At 39.9% G+C, this 23,735-nt stretch overlaps 1 protein-coding gene across 1 annotated transcript in view; it reads left to right on the forward strand.

Moving 5' to 3' along the window:
- The first annotated feature begins 1,869 nt into the window (after positions 1 to 1,869).
- The window catches only part of LOC309381062 (macrophage mannose receptor 1-like), a 34,616-nt gene continuing 12,750 nt past the window's right edge, over positions 1,870 to 23,735 (forward strand). Inside the window, exons 1-19 of the mRNA XM_081931465.1 lie at positions 1,870 to 2,036; positions 3,908 to 4,309; positions 5,477 to 5,650; positions 7,122 to 7,286; positions 7,982 to 8,095; positions 9,041 to 9,184; positions 10,166 to 10,348; positions 10,853 to 11,010; positions 11,461 to 11,574; positions 13,578 to 13,693; positions 14,529 to 14,677; positions 15,513 to 15,712; positions 16,862 to 16,983; positions 18,052 to 18,130; positions 19,174 to 19,315; positions 19,734 to 19,769; positions 20,294 to 20,463; positions 21,227 to 21,294; positions 22,831 to 22,931. Coding sequence (XP_081787591.1) covers positions 1,976 to 2,036; positions 3,908 to 4,309; positions 5,477 to 5,650; positions 7,122 to 7,286; positions 7,982 to 8,095; positions 9,041 to 9,184; positions 10,166 to 10,348; positions 10,853 to 11,010; positions 11,461 to 11,574; positions 13,578 to 13,693; positions 14,529 to 14,677; positions 15,513 to 15,712; positions 16,862 to 16,983; positions 18,052 to 18,130; positions 19,174 to 19,315; positions 19,734 to 19,769; positions 20,294 to 20,463; positions 21,227 to 21,294; positions 22,831 to 22,931 — 2,698 coding nt within the window. The 5' untranslated portion in view covers positions 1,870 to 1,975. The remainder of the gene's footprint in view (positions 2,037 to 3,907; positions 4,310 to 5,476; positions 5,651 to 7,121; positions 7,287 to 7,981; positions 8,096 to 9,040; positions 9,185 to 10,165; positions 10,349 to 10,852; positions 11,011 to 11,460; positions 11,575 to 13,577; positions 13,694 to 14,528; positions 14,678 to 15,512; positions 15,713 to 16,861; positions 16,984 to 18,051; positions 18,131 to 19,173; positions 19,316 to 19,733; positions 19,770 to 20,293; positions 20,464 to 21,226; positions 21,295 to 22,830; positions 22,932 to 23,735) is intronic.

The raw sequence follows: 23,735 nt of genomic DNA on the forward strand, positions 1-23,735 counted from the left end.
AATTTTACAAAAAAAGGAGAGAAATACTATGAACACATGCCGTTCTGCATTTTAAACTCATTTAAACTGTAGTACTTTCATGACAACAGGAATAAAATGCAGTTAGCTTCTGCTGCCCCAGAAAGGATAATATATTTTGTCCTGTCGGGGGGAAAGGTGGGGAATAAATCAATATATAATAAGCATATTGTCAGGGAACTGCCATCAGTACTGGAGGGAGAGCGTGAAAGCCAGAGGGATTCCAGAGGGCGTCCAGGGATCGGGAGAAGCAACCCATCTTCTGGGGAAGAGAATCAGGAAAGCACCAGTGGAGAAGGGGGGCAGGTGGGGGAAGTGGCGAGGCGGTTCCATGACTCCTTGCCTGGGACCAGCAGGGAGACTAGGGGTCCTCCGTTGCCCACACCCTCCCTACGCAGAAGGCTTCCGCGCAGAGAGGGTAGGCGGAGACTAGGCGTCAAAGAGCTTCTTTGCTGGAAGACGTTTAAGAAACGCCCACTCACGGATTCTGCCAGCGACTGAGTCAGCCACGGGTGAGTGGCGGTCCGGACAGATAAGGTTCACTTTGGCAGCCCAGCCAGGTGTTTGCACCAAGCCAGGAAGATAGGCACCTGCTTACGCACGAGCAACCCCCTTAGGAACCATTACACATATATTTTAAAAGCAGAAGTAAAATGAGCCTCTGCAACCATGCCGCCAGTGGCAACCTTGACTATAAAATTGTTTTTTTAAAAAAACAATGTGGTTTAAAATTGGATGGGGGAACCATCTGTTGAGATTCCTGCATTGCAGGGGGGTTGGACTAGATGACTCTCAGGGTCCCTTCCAATTCTACAACTATGATTCTAAGAAGGTAGAATACTGTGTTGATCATTGTCAGCCCTATGGGTTCCAGCATATCTATATCATGACAGGTGCTAATGTGCTGTTGAGTGAAAGGCAGGCAATGACACCATTGCACACCTGCACCAAAATATGCATTTTGTGAGTGGTTTTAAGGTCCGTGGCTAGAAAGAATGGTATAAAAGTAATAAATAAATTTAAAGAAATAGTAAAAACGAAATTTAGTTCTCCAGAAATATGAAGAGACTCATCAAGGCATTTCAACTTTTGGGTGTGATTTAAAAAAAAAAAAATCATTCTAAATGTGAAGCTCCATATAAGACATTAAATGTGAAGTGCAACATATTTATTTGCCTATTCTCATTAGAAAAAAGTGTCAGCAGTTATGAAGTAAGAGTCCTGTACATGTATGGGTTATATAGCCTGTCCCTGTAGCTGGACCATAAAGAAGGCTGATCACCGAAGAATTGGTGCTTTTGAATTATGGTGCTGGAGGAGACTCTTGAGAGTCCCATGGACTGCAAGAAGATCAAACCTATCCATTCTTAATGAAATCAGCCCTGAATGCTCACTGGAAGGACAGATCGTGAAGCTGAGGCTCCAATACTTTGGCCACCTCATGAGAAGAGAAGACTCCCTGGAAAAGACCCTGATGTTGGGAAAGATGGAGGGCACAAGGAAAAGGGGACGACAGAGGACGAGATGGTTGGATAGTGTTCTCGAAGCTACCAGCATGAGTTTGACCAAACTGTGGGAGGCAGTGGAAGACAGGAGTGCCTGTTGTGCTCTGGTCCATGGGGTCTCCCTGTATCCAAGAAAGATATCCTTTATATCAGTGGCTCCCAACATTTAAGAGTCAAAGGACCCCTTTCAATCCCCCCCCAAAAAATTAAAGGGTGCAAAGAGGATCTTCTGGCCCCCGTATACTGTATTCAGATTAAGTCCACTGCTGCATTTGCCAAAGACAAAAAATTGCAGTATTGCAAAATTTGGCTTTGTGTACATTATAACATGTCAAACACAGAAGTGAAATTTTCATTCTGCCTGGCTCATTTATGAAGAAGTAACTGAAAAGCAGCAGACTCTGATTTGTCTTCTTTCCATGGGATCTGTGTGGTAGGTTTGGTTGTGGCCAATGCCTTCCTTTTTGCTCCTAAATCTCTTGGTCCTCATTCAAGTGACTTTTCAAGTACCAGGTAAGCTCCACTATTGTTACTTTAGTAAGTAAAGGTGCACCTTCAATAAATTTAACTGTTTACATTTGAATTATCTTCTGGAAGTTAATGTTGCATCATTAAAGTTAAATCCATGCAACAGGAGATACAATGAGAAGTAATTAAACATTGAATCTTCTTATAGCAATAAAATCAGGTTTAAATTACAATAACATCACAGCCAACATCATTTTGAATATAATTTACTTCATGAGTTTTTACTGTTGCAAGAAAGATTTTGTTCTTTCTTCATGCAACACTCTGCTGTATCCTGTTACTTTCTTTTTCACTCCTGTTACTTTCTTTTTCACTATATAAAAATGAACTGTAAATATAAGAAATGCATCAACAATAACATTTTAACAATATTAAACAAGAAGAATATCTGACATATTTATGTACACAACAAAAAAGGCATCTTTTGTTGTTTCCATTGGTGTCCTTTGCACTGACCTAGAGCTCTTTGATCCAGTGGAGCCTTTTGTCAGGAGACAATATTTGCCATTCCTCCTTCCTCATGTGCTTCCCAAGCTGTGCCAAGAGGTCTCCCAAGTCTCTGGAGCAAATTGGGAGGAAATACAGTGCAGGAGGAATGAGGAATTCCCAAAATATTGCCTTCCTCCCTGTTTTGCTAACAGAAAACTGCAGGATCAAAGAGCCCTCCTTTCATAGTGAAGGATCCCACTGAGTGCATTCCTTGCGCTTTAGCAAATCTAAATTACACCTCTTCCTCATGAAAGGAAAGCATCATATCCTTACTGTTCTTGAATATAATGTGATATTTCTCAGGTTATTTATTGGTATGGTTGGAGTGTTATAATCATGCAGGCTGTTAGCCTACATGACTGTTTTTACTGTATCTATTGGGTAAGAATTTGTCCTGGTGTTTTTTATGACTGTTGATACTACTTTTAGGATACTGTATTTCTCATGTCTTATGTGTATTTTTTTTAAAAAAGAAATCACCATCAGACTAATTCCTACTGAATTAGTCAAATGGTTTTAATTACATAAATAGCAAATGGTTTTAATTACATAAATAAATAGGAAATCAGTTGGTGACCACATATTGTGGGCCATAGAATATGTCTTGGTGTAATAAAAGCAGACAAGTGGGGAATATTTGGATGAGATCAATGGTTTGGGTAGGCAAGAGGAGCTAAACCTTTTCCCAGCTACATATTTGTCCAAATCCTCCACCAAAGCTGTTTTTAGCCATGGGGCAGAGGATTTTTTTTCACAGAATGCAGGTGCCAGCATATTATTCCCTGTACAGCGCAGGATAGGGGGTGGGGGGCAGGGGGACAGATAGTTTCAGGGCACTGATGTGGAAGGATAGGTGAACCTGCTCACCTCTGTTCTCCAGTTCAAATTGCCCTCGCCCCATGCTTTTAGCAATAAATAAATAAATTAAAATAACAATTATGAAGATTCAATCTCAGATGTCTCGCATCATGTCTAGTTTGGCACTCAAAAGGAGTGAAATATTTTTTTTAAAAATCCTTTTTAAAAAAGCTTTATTTATAAAGGTATGGGTCTTTTGTTTAAAAATGCAGCATTTTGAGAATAATCAAATGATTACAAACTTATTCAGAATAAAATAAACTGCAAACAGGATTTGCAAGAAGGACATCAAAGTCAGTGTCCGGGCTAGGAATTAAGCAAATTATGGATCTCTGATAAATAAGGTGCAGCACTGTCAAATGCAGAATCAACATGAGAGGTATTTCTCTCTTTGCTCTTTCAATCTTATTGCTTCTTGGTATTATCATCCTGCCAGTGGTTGCCTTGTTGGAAGCTATGTGGATTTTTTTCACCATGTTCCTATAATTTTTCCTCTCTTGATTTTGCAGAAAGTGACAGCTTTCTGATACAAAATGAAAACCTCAAGCTTTGTATACAACCTCAGAAATCTCGTTCCATCATCCTGGTCAACTGCGATGAGGATAATGAGTGGCAACATTTCAAGTGGGTTTCCGACGACCAGATTTTGAACATGGCAGTGAAGTTATGCCTGGCAGTGCCGTCCAAGTCAAACCTGGTTGCACTCACCCTCTCCCCCTGTAATGAGACGACTGAACTTCAGAAATGGGAATGCAGAAATGACAGCCTCCTTGCACTCGAACAGGGGGATTTGTTTTTAAATCCCGAAGGTGGCCAAAAAAGTCGTCTTATACTTTCTAAAGTAGCCACCAGCAAAAGTACCTGGAAGATCTATGGAACGAAAGACAGCTTGTGTTCCAAGGGCTATGAAGGTAAAATGAGAGAGTTAATCCTCTTTCTTTAGATATTCAGCTGGTGTATCTGCTTCCAGCATGTTGAATCCCCTACATCTGGGACCCAAAATAGGTATGATGCAAATCACATAACCATCAGTCCAGACTCCAGCTATATCAAAAGGACAAAATAGGATCTAAAGGCAGAGTACTAAAGAAAGTGGCTCAACTTAAGCACCAACTATATATATAGTCAGGGAATTAAAGATCCCATTTCAAAATTAAGCAGCTAAAAAATACCCCCTTCCTACAAACAATACAATACTCTCACACATCCTTTTTTACATATCAGATGTTCTGTCACACTGAATAGAATATTTATCACACCCCCATTCTCAAATTATGTTCTTGTGTATATGGGCTGCCATACATCTGGAATATCCTATACATAACTGGGATTTGGCCATCACAAACTGTGTCCGGGTGGAAATTGCTTCAAATATCTGGGAAAATCTTAATGTATGGCAACCCGTGCTGGAAGTGTGGATTTTTGTGAATTTCCTTAAAAATATCTCAAAAACCTTTGTGTCTGGATGTTCAATTTTTGAAATATGGCAACCCTATGTGTATATCTTCCCCCTGGAGGGATGACTGTCCTGTATGGTAATAGCTTTTAGATGCTAAACATACCTTCATATATCTGATATAAACATACATATTACTGTTTTATAATATTGTTGTTTTTATGGATTTCACACACAGAGCCCAATACTTGATTGCTGCTGACTGTTGGTATGACTGGTTGATGTCCTTAAGTGATGGCTGGGCAGTTTGGAGGGTTCAAGCTTTGGTTAGGTAGAAGCTGGGCCAACCAGCATGGACAGCTGAGTGGTGGCACCTTTGGGAACTTAGTACCCTTCCTCTACAGTACTTTCCTAACCCTGCCTGGAGACACCAGAGGCTGACAATTCATTCCACATAATGGAGGAATTGCATGCATTTATTCTGCGTACATGCAAAGGGATGGATGCTCAAAATTCCACTGAGGTGAACATGGAAGCCTGTACACACAAACAGTGCATATCTGAGTTTACATAGAATCCTATAGAGGGCTTTGTCCTTGTTACTTCTGCTTTATTTGTGTTTGCCTCTCAATAGTGTTCAAAATTATTCCAGCCTAACATTATCTGTCCAATGTTCCTTTAGCTCTGTATACCATAGAAGGCAATGCCTTTGGAGCCCCCTGTGTGTTTCCATTCAAGTATAAGAATAAATGGTATGCAAAGTGCATAAGAGATGACGATGAAAATGGACAACTTTGGTGTGGAACAACAGCAGATGTGAACAGAGACTCTTTAAGTGGATATTGTCCAGTAAAAGGTAAGCACTTAACAATGTTTTGTTTGAGCCTTTACTATGTTATTGCGTATTTGCTGCTTAGAGAAATGTTTAACCTACAAAGAGAAAAGGGAAGCTGTTATTATTGCCTCATCTTTACAGATTGTGCAATTTAAGAAAAGAACATGTGGAAAGAACTTTTCCTTTGCAAGTCAGAACAAAATGAATTGTGATTCGAGGACCCGTCCCCTGCTTGGGAATAAAGACACGTGGACACAGTATATTAGGTTAATGGGCTAGAAAAAGGCCACAACTTTATTGATTACAGCATGTGAGAAGGTATTGGCTTAGGCATTGGACCACTGAAAGTTTAACTCCACCCACTCAGAGAGGGGTGAGTCTGACGAGGGGTTAACCACCAGTAGGGGGAGCCTGTTGATGCAAATACAACTATAAGCTCTCCCCTGATGTCACCGAGGGTCGTGCCATGGCCCCCGCCACACAGGGCATCAGACAGGATCCACGACCGCCAGATTCCTTTAACGGAATACCCATAAGTGAAGGGGTAGGCGATGGCCACACCTTGCCCTTCCATACACCAACAACACATTCCAATGCCTAACCGGGCCCCTACAGGATCAAGCCTGCAGTTCTTCATCTAAAAGGAACAGTGATGAGGATGTAGTCCAGTTCGGGCCAAAATCAAAGCATAGAGCAGACATGGGTCCTTCTGGATATAGCCTGCAGCCAGATTTCACCTGACTCCTTGGTCCTCACAACCATCAGCTGTTCAGTGGGGAGCAGCTGAGAGGCAAGTGGGTTTAGATGTTGAACAAAGCATGCAGTTTCCCAGAGGCAAAAAGATTAAAACAGAGAGGGGACCTGAAGGTACAATTTGAGTGGAGCTACTAAAATTTTAGCAGATGCATAGGTCTCTCTGTGTGATGGTGGGTTAAACTAAGTGTTTGTGCCTGAGTCTGGTCCCTCCCAGTTTGAGATCTGTCCAGTGGTGGCTCATGCAATGAGTGGGGCGGAGATCATGGTGTCCTCCCAGCAGCAGTGTCGATGGAGAGAAACAAAACAGCAGTGAGGTGGGATGAGCTCTGGACTGGTGCCGGCCATATGGGTGCAGGTACATTCATGCATTAGGTATGGATGTTTACAGGGAGAAAGCCAACTCATCAAAACTATCCTGGAACCTGAAGTCCTGATTGCACACAGGGTTTCCAGGTCCTGGGGAAGCACAAATGGTTAGATATCTAGGTATGTGTAGATAACCACACCTAATATGTGAACACTTGGGATGGGGCTTGGGAAGCCATCACTTGATGGGGAGAGCCAACGATGCCGCCCCTTGATCACACAAATTCTGTGTTTCTGCAGATTGCTTTGAGTATTCTTTGGAAAACTCAAAGAATCTAGATCATTAAAGAATCAAATATATCTCAGCTGTAGAATTAGCTTAATCATGGGTGATGTGAAGATTTGACACTCAAGTTAACAATGCTTACAGATGACCATGATGAGTTCTTCTGGACCAGAAACCATTGGACAGGGGATCTCTATCAGATCAATTCCCAGTCAGCTCTAACATGGTACCAAGCAAGAAAAAGTTGCCAGCAACAGAATGCAGAATTATTGAGCATCACCGATTTACATGAACAAGCATACCTGACAGGTAGGACATAACAAGGCATAGCTGAAGAGGCAATCAGTGTCTTGTGATCTTTTGCTAATTAGTCAATACTGTCTCAGCTCTAAGCATAAATTTCATGAAAATTATGAGAAGTCCCTTTCCACTCCTAGAATATCTTAGGATGTGTACACACACAGCCTTAAAGTACATTTGCTACCTTATACAGATGACTTTTTTGTGCAAATCATCACCTTCCTATTGTTGGTATATTGTTCTTTTGGTGTTTTAAAGTGCCTTTTGATTGAAAAAAATGTAAAATACACTTGGAGAATATATAGTAAAATACTTTTGAAACTCTACATTTATTTATTTTGGTGTTGTATGCACCATGTTATGTTTTCTTTTAATCAGTGGAACACAATTCTGACTTTGTTGTTGTGAACGAAAAGCCATAATCTTACATTGTCTCTCACTTTCCCAATATTTTTAGACATAAGACGCACGTGTCTTCAAAAACTGTATGAAAAGCAGAAATTCATTGGTTGAAACTGATGCTGGTTGAAGCATTGTATCGGCAAACTAGATGAAAAGTTTTTTCTGATTAATTTCTATTTGGTATCCAGCTTTATGGGGGTGGATCTGACATCCTGTTATGTTTTGTCCCCCCCCCCAGCTTCATCAATATACATCTCCAAGCTATATAATACAGTTTAATTTATTTTATTTTCCGTGAATAGGATTAATAAATGGTATAGCTACTTACTACTGGATTGGTCTGAACAGCTTGGATCTTGACAGTGGTTGGCAGTGGATTGGCAACCACCCTTTCAGATATTTAAACTGGGCTCCAGGTGAGTGAACAACTATGTGCCAAATCGGATCAATATTGAACAACATTGTTGCTTAATATTCAGGCACAAATGCCAAAAAATTGAAGGGATTTACATGAGGTTAAAATATCCAGAATATACTACCTAAAGGAATTAGTTTTGAATAATCATGCGGCATTTAAAAACAATTCTTTGTAGCCTTCTTGTAATGATTAAACCAAATAGTTTAACTTTCCCTAAAGTTCTTGTACCATGATTCTGAGAAGATCTGCCACTTTCTGTCCATTCAGCTTCTTCTGTTTTTTAAGAGCTCTGTGGGAGACAGCAATCTTTTAGTACACATTCTCCCATCACAGTGTTGGGGAGGGGAAATGACACTTAACAGAACCTCAGTTTGTGCCATAATTTTTAAAGTAATGCAAGTGCCCTCCTGCTGCATAGAATATGGAACTGTGGTGTAATTCAGTAGTCACAATCCAGTGAAAAGGTACCTGAACCCAAAGAGAGATTTCCAGTTATCAGGTAGATCACAGATCATGCACACCCACCCACTTCCAATTGCATAGCGGATACACATTTGGACTTATTTTCCAGCTCAGATGGTTTGCTTCATTGTTCACCAGTAAAGGTGATTAGACTGAAGATATGGTGATAAAATGGTGGCTCCACAATTATGGAATGCAATTCCAGTAGAGATTAGGCAGACTCAAACTTTTAAACAAGCCTTTTCAAAAGCTCTTGATGAAGGGGCAATGGATGGATGAGGTTAATTTACTGGAAAGTGGCTCATTTATTATTGTTCTATGCTGGTTAGTTTCAACTTTATTGTTTCTGGTCATATATATATTAAATGGTTTTGTGCTAATTTAAAATATTGTAGGCTGCTTTATGAAAGATCTACTCAAACTGCAGCGCTGCAGTGTTAACACAGGACTCAAAGATCACTTGTCTCACTCTTTCCTAAAGGGAGCCCATCCCCAGAAACAGAAAAAATCTGTGGATCAATGCAGTCTAAGAATGGCAAGTGGGGGAATGATAAGTGTCAAGAGAAACTTGGATACATTTGCAAAAAAGCAAACTCTTCATTAGATGCTTCTGTTATTCCTTCAGGTAAGATGATAAACTGGGAATGAAGTTTACCTATATCTATATAATTGTATCATCATTATGTATAGAGGGCGCCAGAGTCCAAAATTACATTTATAACAGTAATACAGGTTTTGCTGTTTGTAGGGGCATATGCAATGGGAAATGTTTGATTGGACAGAGATGGTGGAGAGTATTTTGTCTATCAGTAAAGACCTCAGATTTAAAGGCTGCGGGCAGGCTTTTACTGGAGGCAGGCCAGCTGGTCAATCAGCACCGCCTGGTTCGTTCCCAGGGGTTAAAATTGCGGTCCGACCTGGCAGTTTTCTCTCTGACCTGTCTCTCGCTGGATCTCCCACCCTCCCTCCCTTTCATTATACTCATTATACTGGTTTTTTTCAACCACAACCTTGCTATGGACCATGTCAACCACTGTATTAGGGGCCAGGCAAACTGGCACCGGCTATTGGGTTTTTGCTTACCTCAGAGCAATCATCACAACTTTGTGAGGCAATCGGGTAAACCTTGGTCTTGGCTGGAGAGGAGGTTGTAGACTCTATCTCCCCCTCCTTGGTGGAAGGTATCCTGTTAAAGGGATCCAGGAGAAGCAGCTTCTGTCTGGTTCCCAGATAGGGACAGGGTCATAGCAATCCTCTAATGAGGACCCCTCGGGGGGGGGGTACCCCTATTTGATGTAGGTCATAGGCCCCCCCTAGTGGTGGTTTAGCCTTAGATGCACTCCCAGCAGACAGGCTGGAGTGCTGTAGTCTCGCTTCACCCAATGCCTTTGCCAAATTGTTCACATCTGTAACAAATAAAGTTGTGGCCTATTTTAACTGATAAAACCTATATACTGTTGTCTTGTCTGGTTATTCTCCCCCTTAGGGGAACTGTGGAGTTGCAGGGTCCTGACACACAAGTGAGTCAATGACAACATAATGGCAGATCAGAATTTTTAAAGCTCATTCAGTCATGCAATCTTAGATATATTTGTTTTATTTTTAGATGGCTTTAAACCAATTAAATGTCCAGATGGCTGGGCTGCATATGCAGGTCACTGTTACCGCCTTAACAGAGACCTTAAGACATGGAAGAATGCGTTATGGTCCTGTCGAAAGGAAGGTGGAGATTTAATAAGTATACACAACATTGAAGAATACAGCTTTGTCATTTCTCAGCTAGGCTACAGTGAGTACATCCAGAAAATTCTGTTTTCCTGGTATTTGGTGTGTCTAAAAGAGAGAGGGTGGGGTTTTCCCCCCAGCCACATACAATTATACATTGTTACTAAGGCCCTCCCCTATTGAAAAGCACCACAGAACGATAGTCTGCTGAAGTGATTAAGGTGCACAAACAAGTCAAATATGGGAGATGACACTGACTATTATAGCCTTCTACAACCTAGTGCACTTCCATCAACCTCAGTCAATATCACCAATGGTCAGGGATGATTACAGTTACAGCTCAAAATATTTGCAGAGCAACAGCTTGGCGAATGCTGCTCAATTAGACACTACTCATTTGTAGTTCAGTATTCCATTAATCTTTATGTAACTAGTTGCACATGTCAAACTGAGCTATAGTTCAAAATGGTCTCCCATTTCCAAATCTATGCACCATAGAACAGTGTGCAATAGGATCCTATGCACTCTGGACTGGGGGCAAATAAATAAGTCGGCTTAATGTTCTTAGAACCAACAGATCTTCTATGGATAGGACTGAATGACCAGAAGATTCAGAAGTATTATGAATGGAGTGATGGTTCTTCCGTGACATTCACCAAGTGGCAGAAAGGAAAACCACAACAAATAAATGATGTGCAAAATGAATGTGTCATCATGAATGGGGAGGTAAAAATATGAATCCTATAAGAGAGATGTATTCCCCTTGGTCCTCAATACATTTATTCAGCCTATTACACAAAAGATTCACTAATCCCTTGAATTTTCTCCAGCCAAGTGGGACCAATTCTTCTTAAATTTCTATACTGTCCTTCATCTGGGGATCACATGCTGGTTTACAATGGCAGCACTGGTCTCTCTGCCATCATGCCAACTCAATATCCTAATCATCATCATCAGAATTATCAGATCCTCAAGCTGAATACTTCATTAGTTTCAGCTGAAGATTTCAGTGAAGTTCAAATGTAATAGGAATTTTGTGAAGTTGTCCAACTCATGCAAAAATGGAAAGCTTTGCATTGACACAAAGACATCAAGCAGGAAGAAAATGAAGAAAATGAGAAAGCCAGTGGACCCCTCTTCACTAATATTTGTATTTCTTCACATTCCCATCTCTAGAATGGGTACTGGGCAGATTATTTCTGTGAAGTGGAACTTGGTTACATCTGTAAAAGACAACCTTTGGCATCTCTTCCTGGAGAACCTGAAGTTGCTGATCCAAATTGTCAGAAAGTAAGTCTAAAGTAAACTGTGTAGTGATTTAAAAAGTGAAATATGTATAGACACCAACTATTTCTTTTCTTAAAGCTGTCCATTAATGCAGAGGTACCTCTAGCCTTGAGGTAAGATGTAAAATTTATCTTCCCCCTCCCCTCCAATTTTGTACCCTTCCTATGGCCACTCAAGCCTCTTCAGCAGCTATACCACGAGTCAGCTTTCTTTGCTTCTTTTCCTTTTTACTGCTGACCGCAGGAAGGCTGCTTTATCAAAGATTGAAAGACAGATCCACTACATATATGCAGTAAACCCTGCTTCCACTGCCAACAACAGGAAATATTCCCATATATCTGTCTTAGTCTCCAAGGCATCAAGTGTGAACAGTAATCACTTGGAATCACTTCTTATGGATCATAGCTAGTAAACAAAATATGGTGGAGGTGCTTATGGGAGTATTTGCTTATAGGGGCAGTGCAATTCCTTCATTTGATTCAGATAATGGTCAGCATGCATTTGACAGCATGAAGCATTTCCTGGTTCAGAGAAAGATATGGGGCATGTGAAGATTATGTGTATGTCTTGGAGATGCTATGGGTGCATTGAAGGTCCTTAACATCGATTCACTGCTTCATATTTTTTAAACATTTCAGTTTTATTTGAATCTCTAGTTATTGTTCTATTTTAAATTTTTGGTTTCACCCAACTGCAATTTTCAAAATAGTGATGGGCACAAGTGCTGGTGATGCAACTCAGGGGCACAGCATATGCTGCAGGCCTCAGAATCAGCCTTTGACATTTCAAGAGGATTTTGTACAACACTCCTGGAAACCTTCTGCCATACTGAAGGAGACCTGTTGCAGACAGCTTCATATGTTCAGCTCCAGAAACAGTTTGCAAAAGTCACACTCATCATCTGGATTTCTACCAGATGTTTCCCTAAAATCTGCTCTAGACTCTGGGCTCAGCTCAGTTGGTAGAGCATGCGGCTCTTAATCTCAGGGTCATGGGTTCATGCGACACGTTGGGCAAAATATTCCTGCATTGCAGGGAGCTGCTCTAGATGACCCTCATGGTCCCTTCCAACTTTACAATTCTATGACTGTATGAAATGGCCAATGTATTAATTTCTATGCAGACGTAAAGGCTCTTGCACCACTTTAGAGAATGACAACATTGGCCTAGATCAAAGATCTCTATGCAATTTCTGTGGTACCTCAAGCTGGATGAAGAATCCTGTTTTAATAAACTTTCAGCAGTGTCACTAAAACAAACACAGTCTCTCAATTCCAGTGCGTTTTCAGTAAGTTACTTTAAAGATAATATTCGGGTGGTACTGGACACCTGTTAGACTATCGTATGTTATAAAATGAACTTCACCGCTATGCTGGAGGAGATGCAGTGAAAGAGGATTTGTACTTCATGCTTCTTGTGGTGGGATTGCCCTATAGCTCAAAAAATTTGGAAGGGTGTATTTTTCTAATTAGGCAAAATTACCAAAAAAATATCCTATACTTAGATCTGATTCTAATGCTCTTATTGATTGGAAGTGGTAATAAACATAATAATAAAATAAATTCAATATTCCACGTTGTTGTTGTTGTTGTTGTTAAATGGAGAATTGTTAGCAATGTTGCTGAATGCAGAGCAGCTGGAACTAGGGTTCTGTGGAAGGAGGGTTCTGTGCTCACAAAGGAGGGGTGGTATATAAAAGAAACCCTCATCTTAAACCATTAGCAGAACTGACATAAAAGCGTGCAGTGAGAATAAACTAAATAGAATATAAAGGATAACCAGTAAATAGATTTGAATTGGATATGTAGTGGTAAAATATATAATATAAGTAACCACAGAAAGTGGGGAAGGGGACGATATTAAGATTTGGTTTTTTAAATTGCTTATGTAAATTTATCTTTGTTATAATATTTGTAAAATGAGAAAATAAAATTATTAAAAAAACCTCAGTGTCTCCAACCTAATACTGCAATAATAAGTGGTTGTTATTTCTTTTATATTGACAGGGTTGGAAAAGGCACGGTGTCTATTGCTATTTAATTGGACAAACATTTGTAACATTTTCAGAAGCAAAGAAATTTTGTGAAACAAATAAGGGATCTCTGACTTCTGTAGAAAACAGGTATTAAAAAGATTTTCCTTCCAGAAGAAAGGAACAAAAAGAAGTGTTTTTAATAGCGATAAAATGAAAAATTGGTTTATTTCTGCATATTCTAAGATTACAAGCAGAGAAATAATTGGTATGGATTGTGCTGGTACATGCAATATGTAGATGTATTGTTTAGTGACAATGGACCTGAAATCTTAGGGTATGTGTGCGTTTTTACTTTTTACTTTGAATAGTACTATGGTCAATATACCCAACTGGTTCGATGACACTCTTGCAACAGGCCCACCTAGACACCACCTTAAACCTGTCTTCACACCATATATTTGACACGCACACCCCGGAAAAAAGAATAATGAGAACTGTAGTTTATTAAGGGTACTTTGAATTATAGCTCCGTGAGGGGTAAACCACAGTTCCCAGCATTCTTGAGTTGTGCATGCTTTACACAACCTCTCTGTGTCAGGCAGCACAGCCACATAAGGCATTTAGAACATTTAACTCTATGTTGCGATATGAAGACACATGCACCCAATTTATGCGAAGGTAGCTGAAGTTAACTAAGTATACAGCTACCTTCTGCATGTGATCTCCTTCTGATCTCCTTCTGTATCTGAAGATCTCCTTCAGCATTTTGATCAGCATGACAAAAGCATATTTCTCATATAAATTACAGGTATCACCAACCACATTCTGTAGTGGAGTCTGACACTTTGGATTTATAGCTGTTGAACTCACTTCTGCTTTGATGTACAGAGTGGCCAACTCCAGTATGTCCTGAAAATTAACTTTTTCTTAAAAAAAAAAAGCACCCACTTTTAATGCATTTATTACTCATTTTTCCCCACAGATATGAACAGGCCTACCTGACTAGTCTAGTTGGGCTTCGTTCTGAAAAATATTTCTGGATTGGCCTTTCAGGCGTACAGCAACCAGGGACATTTAACTGGACCAATGGAGATGGTGTTCTGTTTACTCACTGGAATTCAGCAATGCCTGGTAATAATAATAATAATAATAATAATAATAATAATAATAATAATAATATACCACCTATCTGACTGTGTTGCTCCAGCCACTCTGGACAGCTCCCAACAAAAAATCAAAAACACAATAAAACATGAACTGTTAAAAACTTCCCTGTACAGGGCTGCTGTCTAAAAGTCATATAGTTATTTATTTCCTTAACATCTGATGGGAGTGTGTTCCACAGGGCAGATGCCACTAGTGAGAAGGTTTGCTGCCTGGTTCCCTGTAACTTCAATTCTTGTAGTGGGGATCTACCAGAAGGACCTCAGAGCTGATCAATGGGAGTAGAGACACTCTATACAGGGCTGAAGCCGTTTAGGGCTTTAAAGGTCAGCGCCAGCACTTTGAATCGTGCTTGGAAATGTATTGGGAGCCAACGCAGATCCTTTGAGACCAGTGCTATATGGTCCCAGAGACTGCTCCCAGTCACCAATCTCGCTGCCACATTCTGGGTTAGCTGTAGTTTACGAGTTGCCTTCAAAGGTAGCCCCACGTAAAGCACATTGGAGTAGTCCAGGCAGGAGATAACCAGAGCATACACCACTCTGGTGAGACAGGGTGAAGGCAGATAGGGTGTCAGCCAGCATAACAGGTGGAGATGGTAGACTGCTGCCCTGGACGCAGAATTAACCTGCATTGGACAGCTGTGTGTTAAGTACTTCCTGAAGCCTAGTTGGAATGATATTTCACAAAGGGCTTCTACATGATTATTATTATTGTTGTTGTTAGTAGTAGTAATAGTAGTAGTTTTACACATATGAACAGAAATTCAATTGACGTGGCTTGTGTCTTGTGTCTCCAAAAGGGCAACATCTTGGCTGTGTTGCCATGAGAACTGGGACTGCAGCTGGCTTGTGGGATGTTGTGAACTGTGAAGAGAAGGCAGCCTTCATCTGCAAACAATGGGCAGAAGGTGTAACAACCACTCCTGCCCCCACACCAAGTCTCCCACCTCCATGCCCAGATGGATGGCGTTCAAGCAGTACTAGAAATGTGTGCTTCAAGGTAGGCATACCAGTTCTTGTCTGCTTAAATAGCAAGGCAGAAATGGCTCTTCTCTATCAGTAAACCATTTGAGATATTTGAGGGTGTGGTTTTAGTTTTAAAGTCAATATTCAGTGCAGGTTTTTTGTGACTATTGTGGGGTTTTACTTCAATATTTTGAACTGTAGTTTATTTGAAGTACAGACTTTTTATATTTTAGTCGAGGAGTGGGCAGAATGTAGCTCATTGGAGAGGTTAGAAGTAGATCAGAATGGATTTTTGCCTCTCAACTATAGATCATGGTTAATGATATTTACGGAGCGTGTGTCCAGAGGGAATGTTTTCTATGTATCTTTGTCATCTATGAATTCAAACACAGGATCAAAACAACCAAGAATATTCATTTCATATTTGGCTGAGTCCTAAAATATGTGACTCTAAGGAATTGAAATAAGATTCTAAATGGCTGCTTCACAAGTATCCACCAGATCTTTCAGATAGTTCACCTTGTGCAAAAAATCCTTGGGAGGAAAAATCCTTCAATTTACTTTTTAGAAAGAGTTTTAAATATCCTCACTTATCTTATTAAATGAGATTTACAGCTAAAATAAAACACAATGCATCTAATTTTAATAGCGATCAGATTTTTTGCACCCTGCTAGTGACAGAAGCAAAAAAATATTCTGGAAACTGGCACTCATCATACTTTTTTCTGTCAAATGTGACCTTGCCAAAGAAATTGATTTGGGGGAAGTAATTTGTGATTTGTCAAAGAAAAGGGCAAGAAAAACCTTTTAACTGACTTGGTATTACTGTATTACTACTACGGTTATCCACTCTTCACCAACAGGTCCCAGGGTGGATTGCAACAATTTAAAATTTAAATAAGTTAAAATGGATTACAGTGACAGTAATAGGGTGGACAATATAAAATGTTTACAGCTGTGTTGGGATAAAAACATGGGTGCTGGAACTGGTTATTGCTCAGAAGCAAAAGTAGTCAAATCAGATGTATAATATAAAGTTGGAGAACCAATAGAAAAGAGTATCAGGATATGAACCTTGGTTAGGAAATAAAGAAGGGAATTACCAATATTCAGGGAGAGGGAATGTTATATATTTAAAACAGATTATTATTACTTATGTTTAACTATATTTTTATGTCTTTAGGCCTATAAAAAAGAGAAAGAGAGCAAGAAATCTTGGCTTGAAGCACGAGATTTCTGTAGAGCAATTGGAGGAGACCTCGTTTCTGTTCATAGTGAAGAAGAACAGAAAATGCTATCAGAGTTGTGAGTTTCATATAATGTTAATCCTCATTGTCTCAGAAGAATCAAAAACTCTTCTGGTTTAATGGCATTTTAATGTCAGCTTTCCAGTTCACACTTCACAAACCAATACACATACCAAAACCTATTTCTCTTTTAAAGTTAACACTCCGAATCCTGCTGCATGGCACAAAACCACACGGTACCTGAGGCATCACTAGAAAATGTCATTTATTGCAAGCAGAGGAATTAATCCAAACTGGCAGAAGTGGAGGTCACAGCAACAGTGTCATCCCTCTCTCTTGCTTGCCGTGCTTTCCTGAGAGGAGGAGCTGAGACTGGCACCTCCCAGTTTGCCTTTATCCCACCATCTTTTGCAAACACATTGCAATGACCAACAGCTGGCAATGGCCATTTTTGTTTTCTAGACGCCCTCCTCAAAATAACACTACATTATCACATAGTGTTCTCTTTTCTGAGGAGCAGGGAATTTCTGGGAAATAAAAGAGGTAACTCCCAGCTGCTTGAACCCAGAAGGAACACAACTGTCCCACCCCCAAATTGCAACATGTATCACAATTTTGCTACCCATGTACAGTCCAGCTGGTTAGAGCAAATCAGTTCAACCTTGGTTATTAGCAAATAACCCAGAGGTGCATTTAAAATAAAAGCACACATTCTACTCATGTAAAAACACCAGGCAGGCCCCACAAATAACCCAGAGATGTATTTTAAATAAAAGGACACATTCTACTCATGTAAAAACACACTGATTCCAGGACCATCCGTGGGCCGGATTTAGAAGGCGATTGGGCCGGATCTGGCCCCCAGGCCTTAGTTTGCCTACCCATTTCCTAGTTTATAATACAGTCACCTGTAAATATCCAATGACTTAGCATGTAATGCAAGCATGCCTAAGATGCCTAAGAAATGACCACATGTAATCTGAACACACACACACACGCAGAGAGAGAGAGAGAGTTCCTGCTCCAAATGGCTCATCTAAGGTGATCCTCAGAGTAGTCATTATATTGTAAATTTTAAAACTCTTGAAATCAACTCTCTGCTTACAATATTTTATATATATTTTAGGTCTTCTGCAGACTATTATTGGATTGGTTTAAGTGAATTGGAGCCCGATAAAGGATTTACTTGGAGTGATGGAACTCCTGTAAGTAAATGATGAATACTAATGCATTGTTGGTAAAATTATTTGCAAATTCATTTATAATCTTAGTATTCAAGCCTTGTTCTCATAGTGAACTTTGATCGAGTACATAGCAATACTTTAAAAGTTTATTTATTGAAGTGTCCAGCATTAAAGTATTTATAGATGTGATGTGCAATCTAATTTTTGGACCCAACACTTATGGCAATTGCTGCACAGTTGCTTGAAGTTATTGCTTGCTCAGTTGGAAAAGTGTGTGTGTGTAAGGAACATTTAATTTATTTATTTTTAAATGTAAAAACAAGAGAACACAGACTAATTATCCACTTTGCATATAATGCAAAGCCAAGCTATGGCTTAGGGCAAACAGAGATTGTGGCTGCTGCATTCCTTCCCTGGTTCTGCTAGTGCTGCACTACCTGAAGCAAACCCATGGTTGGGAAAGCAATCATTTCAATTAAAATAATTAGAACAATTTAAAGTAAAAATAACAACAATCCAGATGCAAATTATTTCATCTAAAAAGAAAAGAAAAAAGTAGAGTGATAAGATAGCAAGAAAAAAAATGCATTTGCTTTTTACTATCTCCTTAAATCTATGCATTTCCATTACTATGATGCTGTGGGCTAACCATGTGATACAACTGCTCCCCTCTAGCCCAGATGACATGGCCAGTCATCTGAATAACTTGCAGAAGCTTACACACACACACACACACACACACACACACACACACACACACACACTATTAATGTGAAAATGATAGCCCATCTCTCCCTATGCACTAATACATGCACATGTGTGTACAATAAGGTTACCAGTCCCGCCCCCTCCCCAGTGAATCTGGGGATACTTTTCAACTTCAATGGATTTTGTATGGGGACTAATTTGTAAATCCGGGTACTGTCCCCGGGAAACAGGGACGTCTGGTAATCTTAGTGTACAACTCATTCAAAAACTGCCACTGTAAGTCTCTCCTTTTCTATATGTTACCCTTGATGATTCTTAGAAAGAAAACGAGTAAGAAAACTTTATTCCTACTGTAGCTAAACTACGAGGAGAGGAGCTTTCTCTATCAAGTTTTAAGAGATAAAGACATGGGGTGCAGAGGAGTGGCTTCATTTTATTCGTGGTGGAAACCTTCCTGGTGTGAGCATTTTCTGAATTGGATTTGCCAAATAAAGAGGGGTAAGATTCCTCTTCGTTTACAACAGGTTCATTAAACAAAGCCAACAGGGCCTTCATCTGCTGCACTGCTGAAACCTGATTTTTTAAAAATATGATTATTAACCTTTTGCCCTTTGAGAAGAGGTTAAAAATGAGAAATGTGAAAACATTTAGCCTTCATAATGATTGTTGCAGGGTTAATATCCTTGGCTTTCATGCTGAGATGTAAAGAACTCCATTTCAATTAGAACAAGGAACCTGAGCCATGTACACCATGGTGAATATCGGTATTTGCTGATAGTTCCTCTGCATTAGGTTGTTAATTGTGCCCTGGAAATGTACAAATAACACCTTCATTTTTACAAACTCCTGTTTGTATGAAATAACATAATGCAATAAAATTCACTATGATATAATGAATATGTGTTTGGTTTTTCAGGGGTGTCACTAAAACCGGAGCCAAGCAATCATTTCGGTATGTTGGGTGATTTCACTTTTCCTCAGCTCACACAGGTCCATCTTAAGCAGCACCATGGAAAGCAGGGGTGGAACTGCCTTAACAGGTCTTTCAGGCTATTGGGGGGTCTGTCAGGAGCCAAAGATATGTTTGCTCCCTGGCCTCAGCTTCCCAGTTTCTGCTTTCCCTCAGAACAAAGAGGTCTTTTGTAATCTAATGGAAAGTGGGGAAGAGGCAGCCCCAGTGATTCTCTTTGGCCACTGACAGTTCTGTCATGAGGATCCCATGGTAGATGCTCTCTGGATTGGGCTTTCTCGCTCCTCAAATTGGCTACATTCAACTGGATCCTTTGCATGCAGAAAGCCACAGTTTCTGTCCTCAGCATCTTCAGGTAGGGATTGAAAGATTCCTTCCTGAAATACTGGAGAATTGCTGGCTGGGTGATTTAAAGCTACTCACATGTTTGAATACCACTCTGAAATCTTTTGATGCGGAATAGTTAAGAAATATTTTAAATGAAATTAATACTTCTTCTGTTACAGAATATTCATTCAAAAGAATTGAAAATGGCTGGATCTTGTATGAGGGCAATGAGTACTATTTCAGTAATGAAACAGCGTCTGCAGAAAGAGCTCGAGCATACTGCAAGAAGCATGGCGGAGATCTTGCAGTCATTGAAAGAGAAAGCGAACAAAAGTTTTTGTGGAAATATGTAAGAAATAATTGGAACATATGCTTTCCTAATCAAATATAGCTGGGTCTGCTGAGACATAAGCCTAGTTGAATCTAATGGGTTTTACTTCCAAGTAAGTGTGTAGAAAATTGCAACCTAAAGGACTTTGACTTTCTGTGGCCATATACTTTCCCTGTAGCATCTGGCACTAACAGGTAAGTGAGGCTTTCCAAGTTTCAAAAAGAATGTACCATCCACTCACTCCACTAATCATCACAAATTCATGCTTTACTCATGAGAAAAGTGCTGAAAAATGTCTCTGTGTAATCAGGATTCCAGCCATTCAGGGTTCTTACATTCATTGTTTAATTTTCCCCCTCCCTCTCCTCACCTCAGTTAAAAAACCAAAAAAATGTAATTCACTAAGTGGAAGAGTGAGATGGGAAACAGTGGGTAGAATTCTGGCATGAAAGCTGTGTGAGTTGCACTGTAATGCTTACATAGAACTAAAAATCTTTAATAAACCAGCTTAGATCAGTGAAGCCCTACATTAGTATATTACAACATGATGCGAAATTTTCTTTCATGCTTAGTTTAATTTTAGCTGGCATGTTTTAATTCATCTTAACTGGAAACTTTTAATGAAGTTTGTAAAAAGCACAGATGCTGTGCTCATCATTACAAACCTTTCTGTATTGCCTGATTTATGAATTCTGCACTTCCTATGGAGTAGCCTACATTGCTCTGCCTCTGAATACTATATTGTTTCATTTACTTCCAATTTTTCCTTTGTCTGTTGTAGAACAAGCTTTATGGAAGTTACAAGAACATTCACATTGGTTTAATATTGGGTCTTGATAGAAAGTTCGGGTAAGTGAAGAAGAAAAATTAGAAGTGGAATTCAGATTTTCAACAAAATTGTAAATCTAAGTTTCTCCTAAGTAACTAAGCTAATATTAATTAATCTAAGCTATAATATTTTCCCCCTTCCACAGTTGATCTCTAAAGGAAATTTAGGACTCTTCCAAATACAGAGGTTGCCCTACAGTCCTGTTCCCTGTAATGGTGTCCTGGAGGCTACATGAAACTTCAGATTTCCCTCCATGACCATAAAGAGGAAGCTTTAATGTCAGTTACCTTCTCCTCACCACCTCATAAAATTTCACAGCCTAATAACATGAAAGCCCCAATTTTGGCATGGCTGGAAAATGAACATGGGGAAGGCTTGGATCCTATGGATCCAACATCTTCCTAGTCCCACAATATACCCCCAAACTGTGGAGAATACCATTTACTAGGCTGTCACCACTTCCTTGTCTCTCTAGGCTGTATTAGGTCTCGGGGTGCTCTCCCCCTGTGAACTTTCTTTTTATGCACTGAGGAAGAGGGTACCACCCTCCGATCTGCCTGACTCCTACAGTTGTTTTATGTACCTTGAGTGTGGTCCCAGCCATGCTCTGAATGTTGGAGCAATGACATTCCCCATCTCCCAACTAGTGCCTTTTGGGATGCCACTAGAAGAGACTAAGAGTGCTTTCCAGCTGATGGTTGTCCCTACACCTGACATACCTGGCCTTTCTTCCATTCAGGCCAGCAAAGGAGCAATGTGAAGGCATGCCCAGCCTCGCTCCTCTTCCCCTGCGTGAGCCAACTGCTGTTCTCCTTCACTACTGCCCCCCTCCCCAATCAGGACATTAAGGTTGCAGTTGTAAATGAGGTTTTTTAAAAAAATGTGTGTAAATTAAGAACCAATTTGATCATTTCTCAACTATGAATGTTAGATTCCACATATAAAATACAAGCATTTCATTTTCTTCTAATTAAAATGAACTGCCCCAGTAACTGTAAGAACCCATATTTCACTATCTGTCTGCCATTCGGCACATCATCATCATCATCATCATTACTACTACTACTAATTCATTTTTCAGGATAGGGCTGGGCCAGGGCTATAGCGTCATCACCAATTTTGTTAACCCTAATAAATGAGCTGTTCATAATTCTATCTATTAACATTATTTGAAGCAAAGTCTTAATGAATTATCTTAAAGAAGATGTTTCCTTGCCTCAGGCAGAAATTCCAAATACTTCCTGGCATGGTGATACTAAATTATTATTAAAGAAAATAACTGGCAATTTGCTCCTCTTTAACAGCATCTCAGTCCTTCAAGATTAGGATTGTTTTCCTAGTCATTCTGATTACATTATTTCCGTAATTTTGCTGGATATTCTTAATGCTGCCAACTTAATGCTGACCTGCAAGGTTCAACAGTAAAATGTTTTCTAGACCTGCTGTTCCCTTGACTAAAAAAGCCCACAAACAGCAAAAACCATTGTGGAAATATGCAATGTAAATAAAGGACAATTACATTGTTCTGTCCAATACTCTCGTATCGTTTTCTCTAGCTGGTTGGATGGAACTCCAGTGACTTATGCAGCCTGGGCACCTAATGAACCCAACTTTGCAAATGATGACGAAAACTGTGTGGTCATGTATTACAGCACAGGTAAATAGAATAAAATACTACCATTAAAACAAAAATCTTGAGAAACTGTGTGTTTGAGGATGGGGAAAGGGATTAATACAGAACAAGTACAACACAGTGGGCTTATCTGGACTTACCTGTTGCCCCACTCTTTCCAGGTACAGTCCTGTCTTTAAAGCTCCATTTCCCAGAGTTTTCATTGCAAAAACCCATTTTTTAAAACTGAAGCACAACAAACAGCAATTTGGGTTTTCCGCAGATTGCTGTTTGCTCCAATTGAGATTTAAAGAGTGGGTTTTCATAGAGAAAGCTCCAAGGCAAAAGAAAGAAAGAAAGAAAGAAAGAAAGAAAGAAAGAAAGAAAGAAAGAAAGAAAGAGCACTCGGACATGGAGCTTTAAAGTGCAGACTGTGCCTGGAAGCAGGGAGGAAAGGCAAGTGTGGATAAACCCTGAATCTATAGTTGCAATGACTATTCCATCCATAAATATACATTGTTTGGGAGGGAAAATTCATTATTTTACAGCTCTTGAATTGCCTTTTTAAAAAATATGACATGGTATTAAAAGTTTTAAAGGATGCTGTATATTTATCACATGAGCAACTTTATACAGCAAGAGAGATTTTGGGAAATACTACACTGTTTCAATGCTATTTTAATAACTTTGGGACTTTAAGCAGTTTGTATTGTGAACAACTGCTTGCTTATTCCATCTACACATTGTCCCCACTGGCGGAGGAAGAGGAGTGCGGGGGGAGCACCCCGCCCCCGGCAGCGCGATCCCAGCAAGGTGCCATCACGGCTGCCCCCCCCCCCGCACTGGGTG

The sequence above is a fragment of the Podarcis melisellensis genome, assembly GCF_964234715.1.
Source record: "Podarcis melisellensis genome assembly, chromosome: 12".
Lineage (NCBI taxonomy): Eukaryota > Metazoa > Chordata > Lepidosauria > Squamata > Lacertidae > Podarcis > Podarcis melisellensis.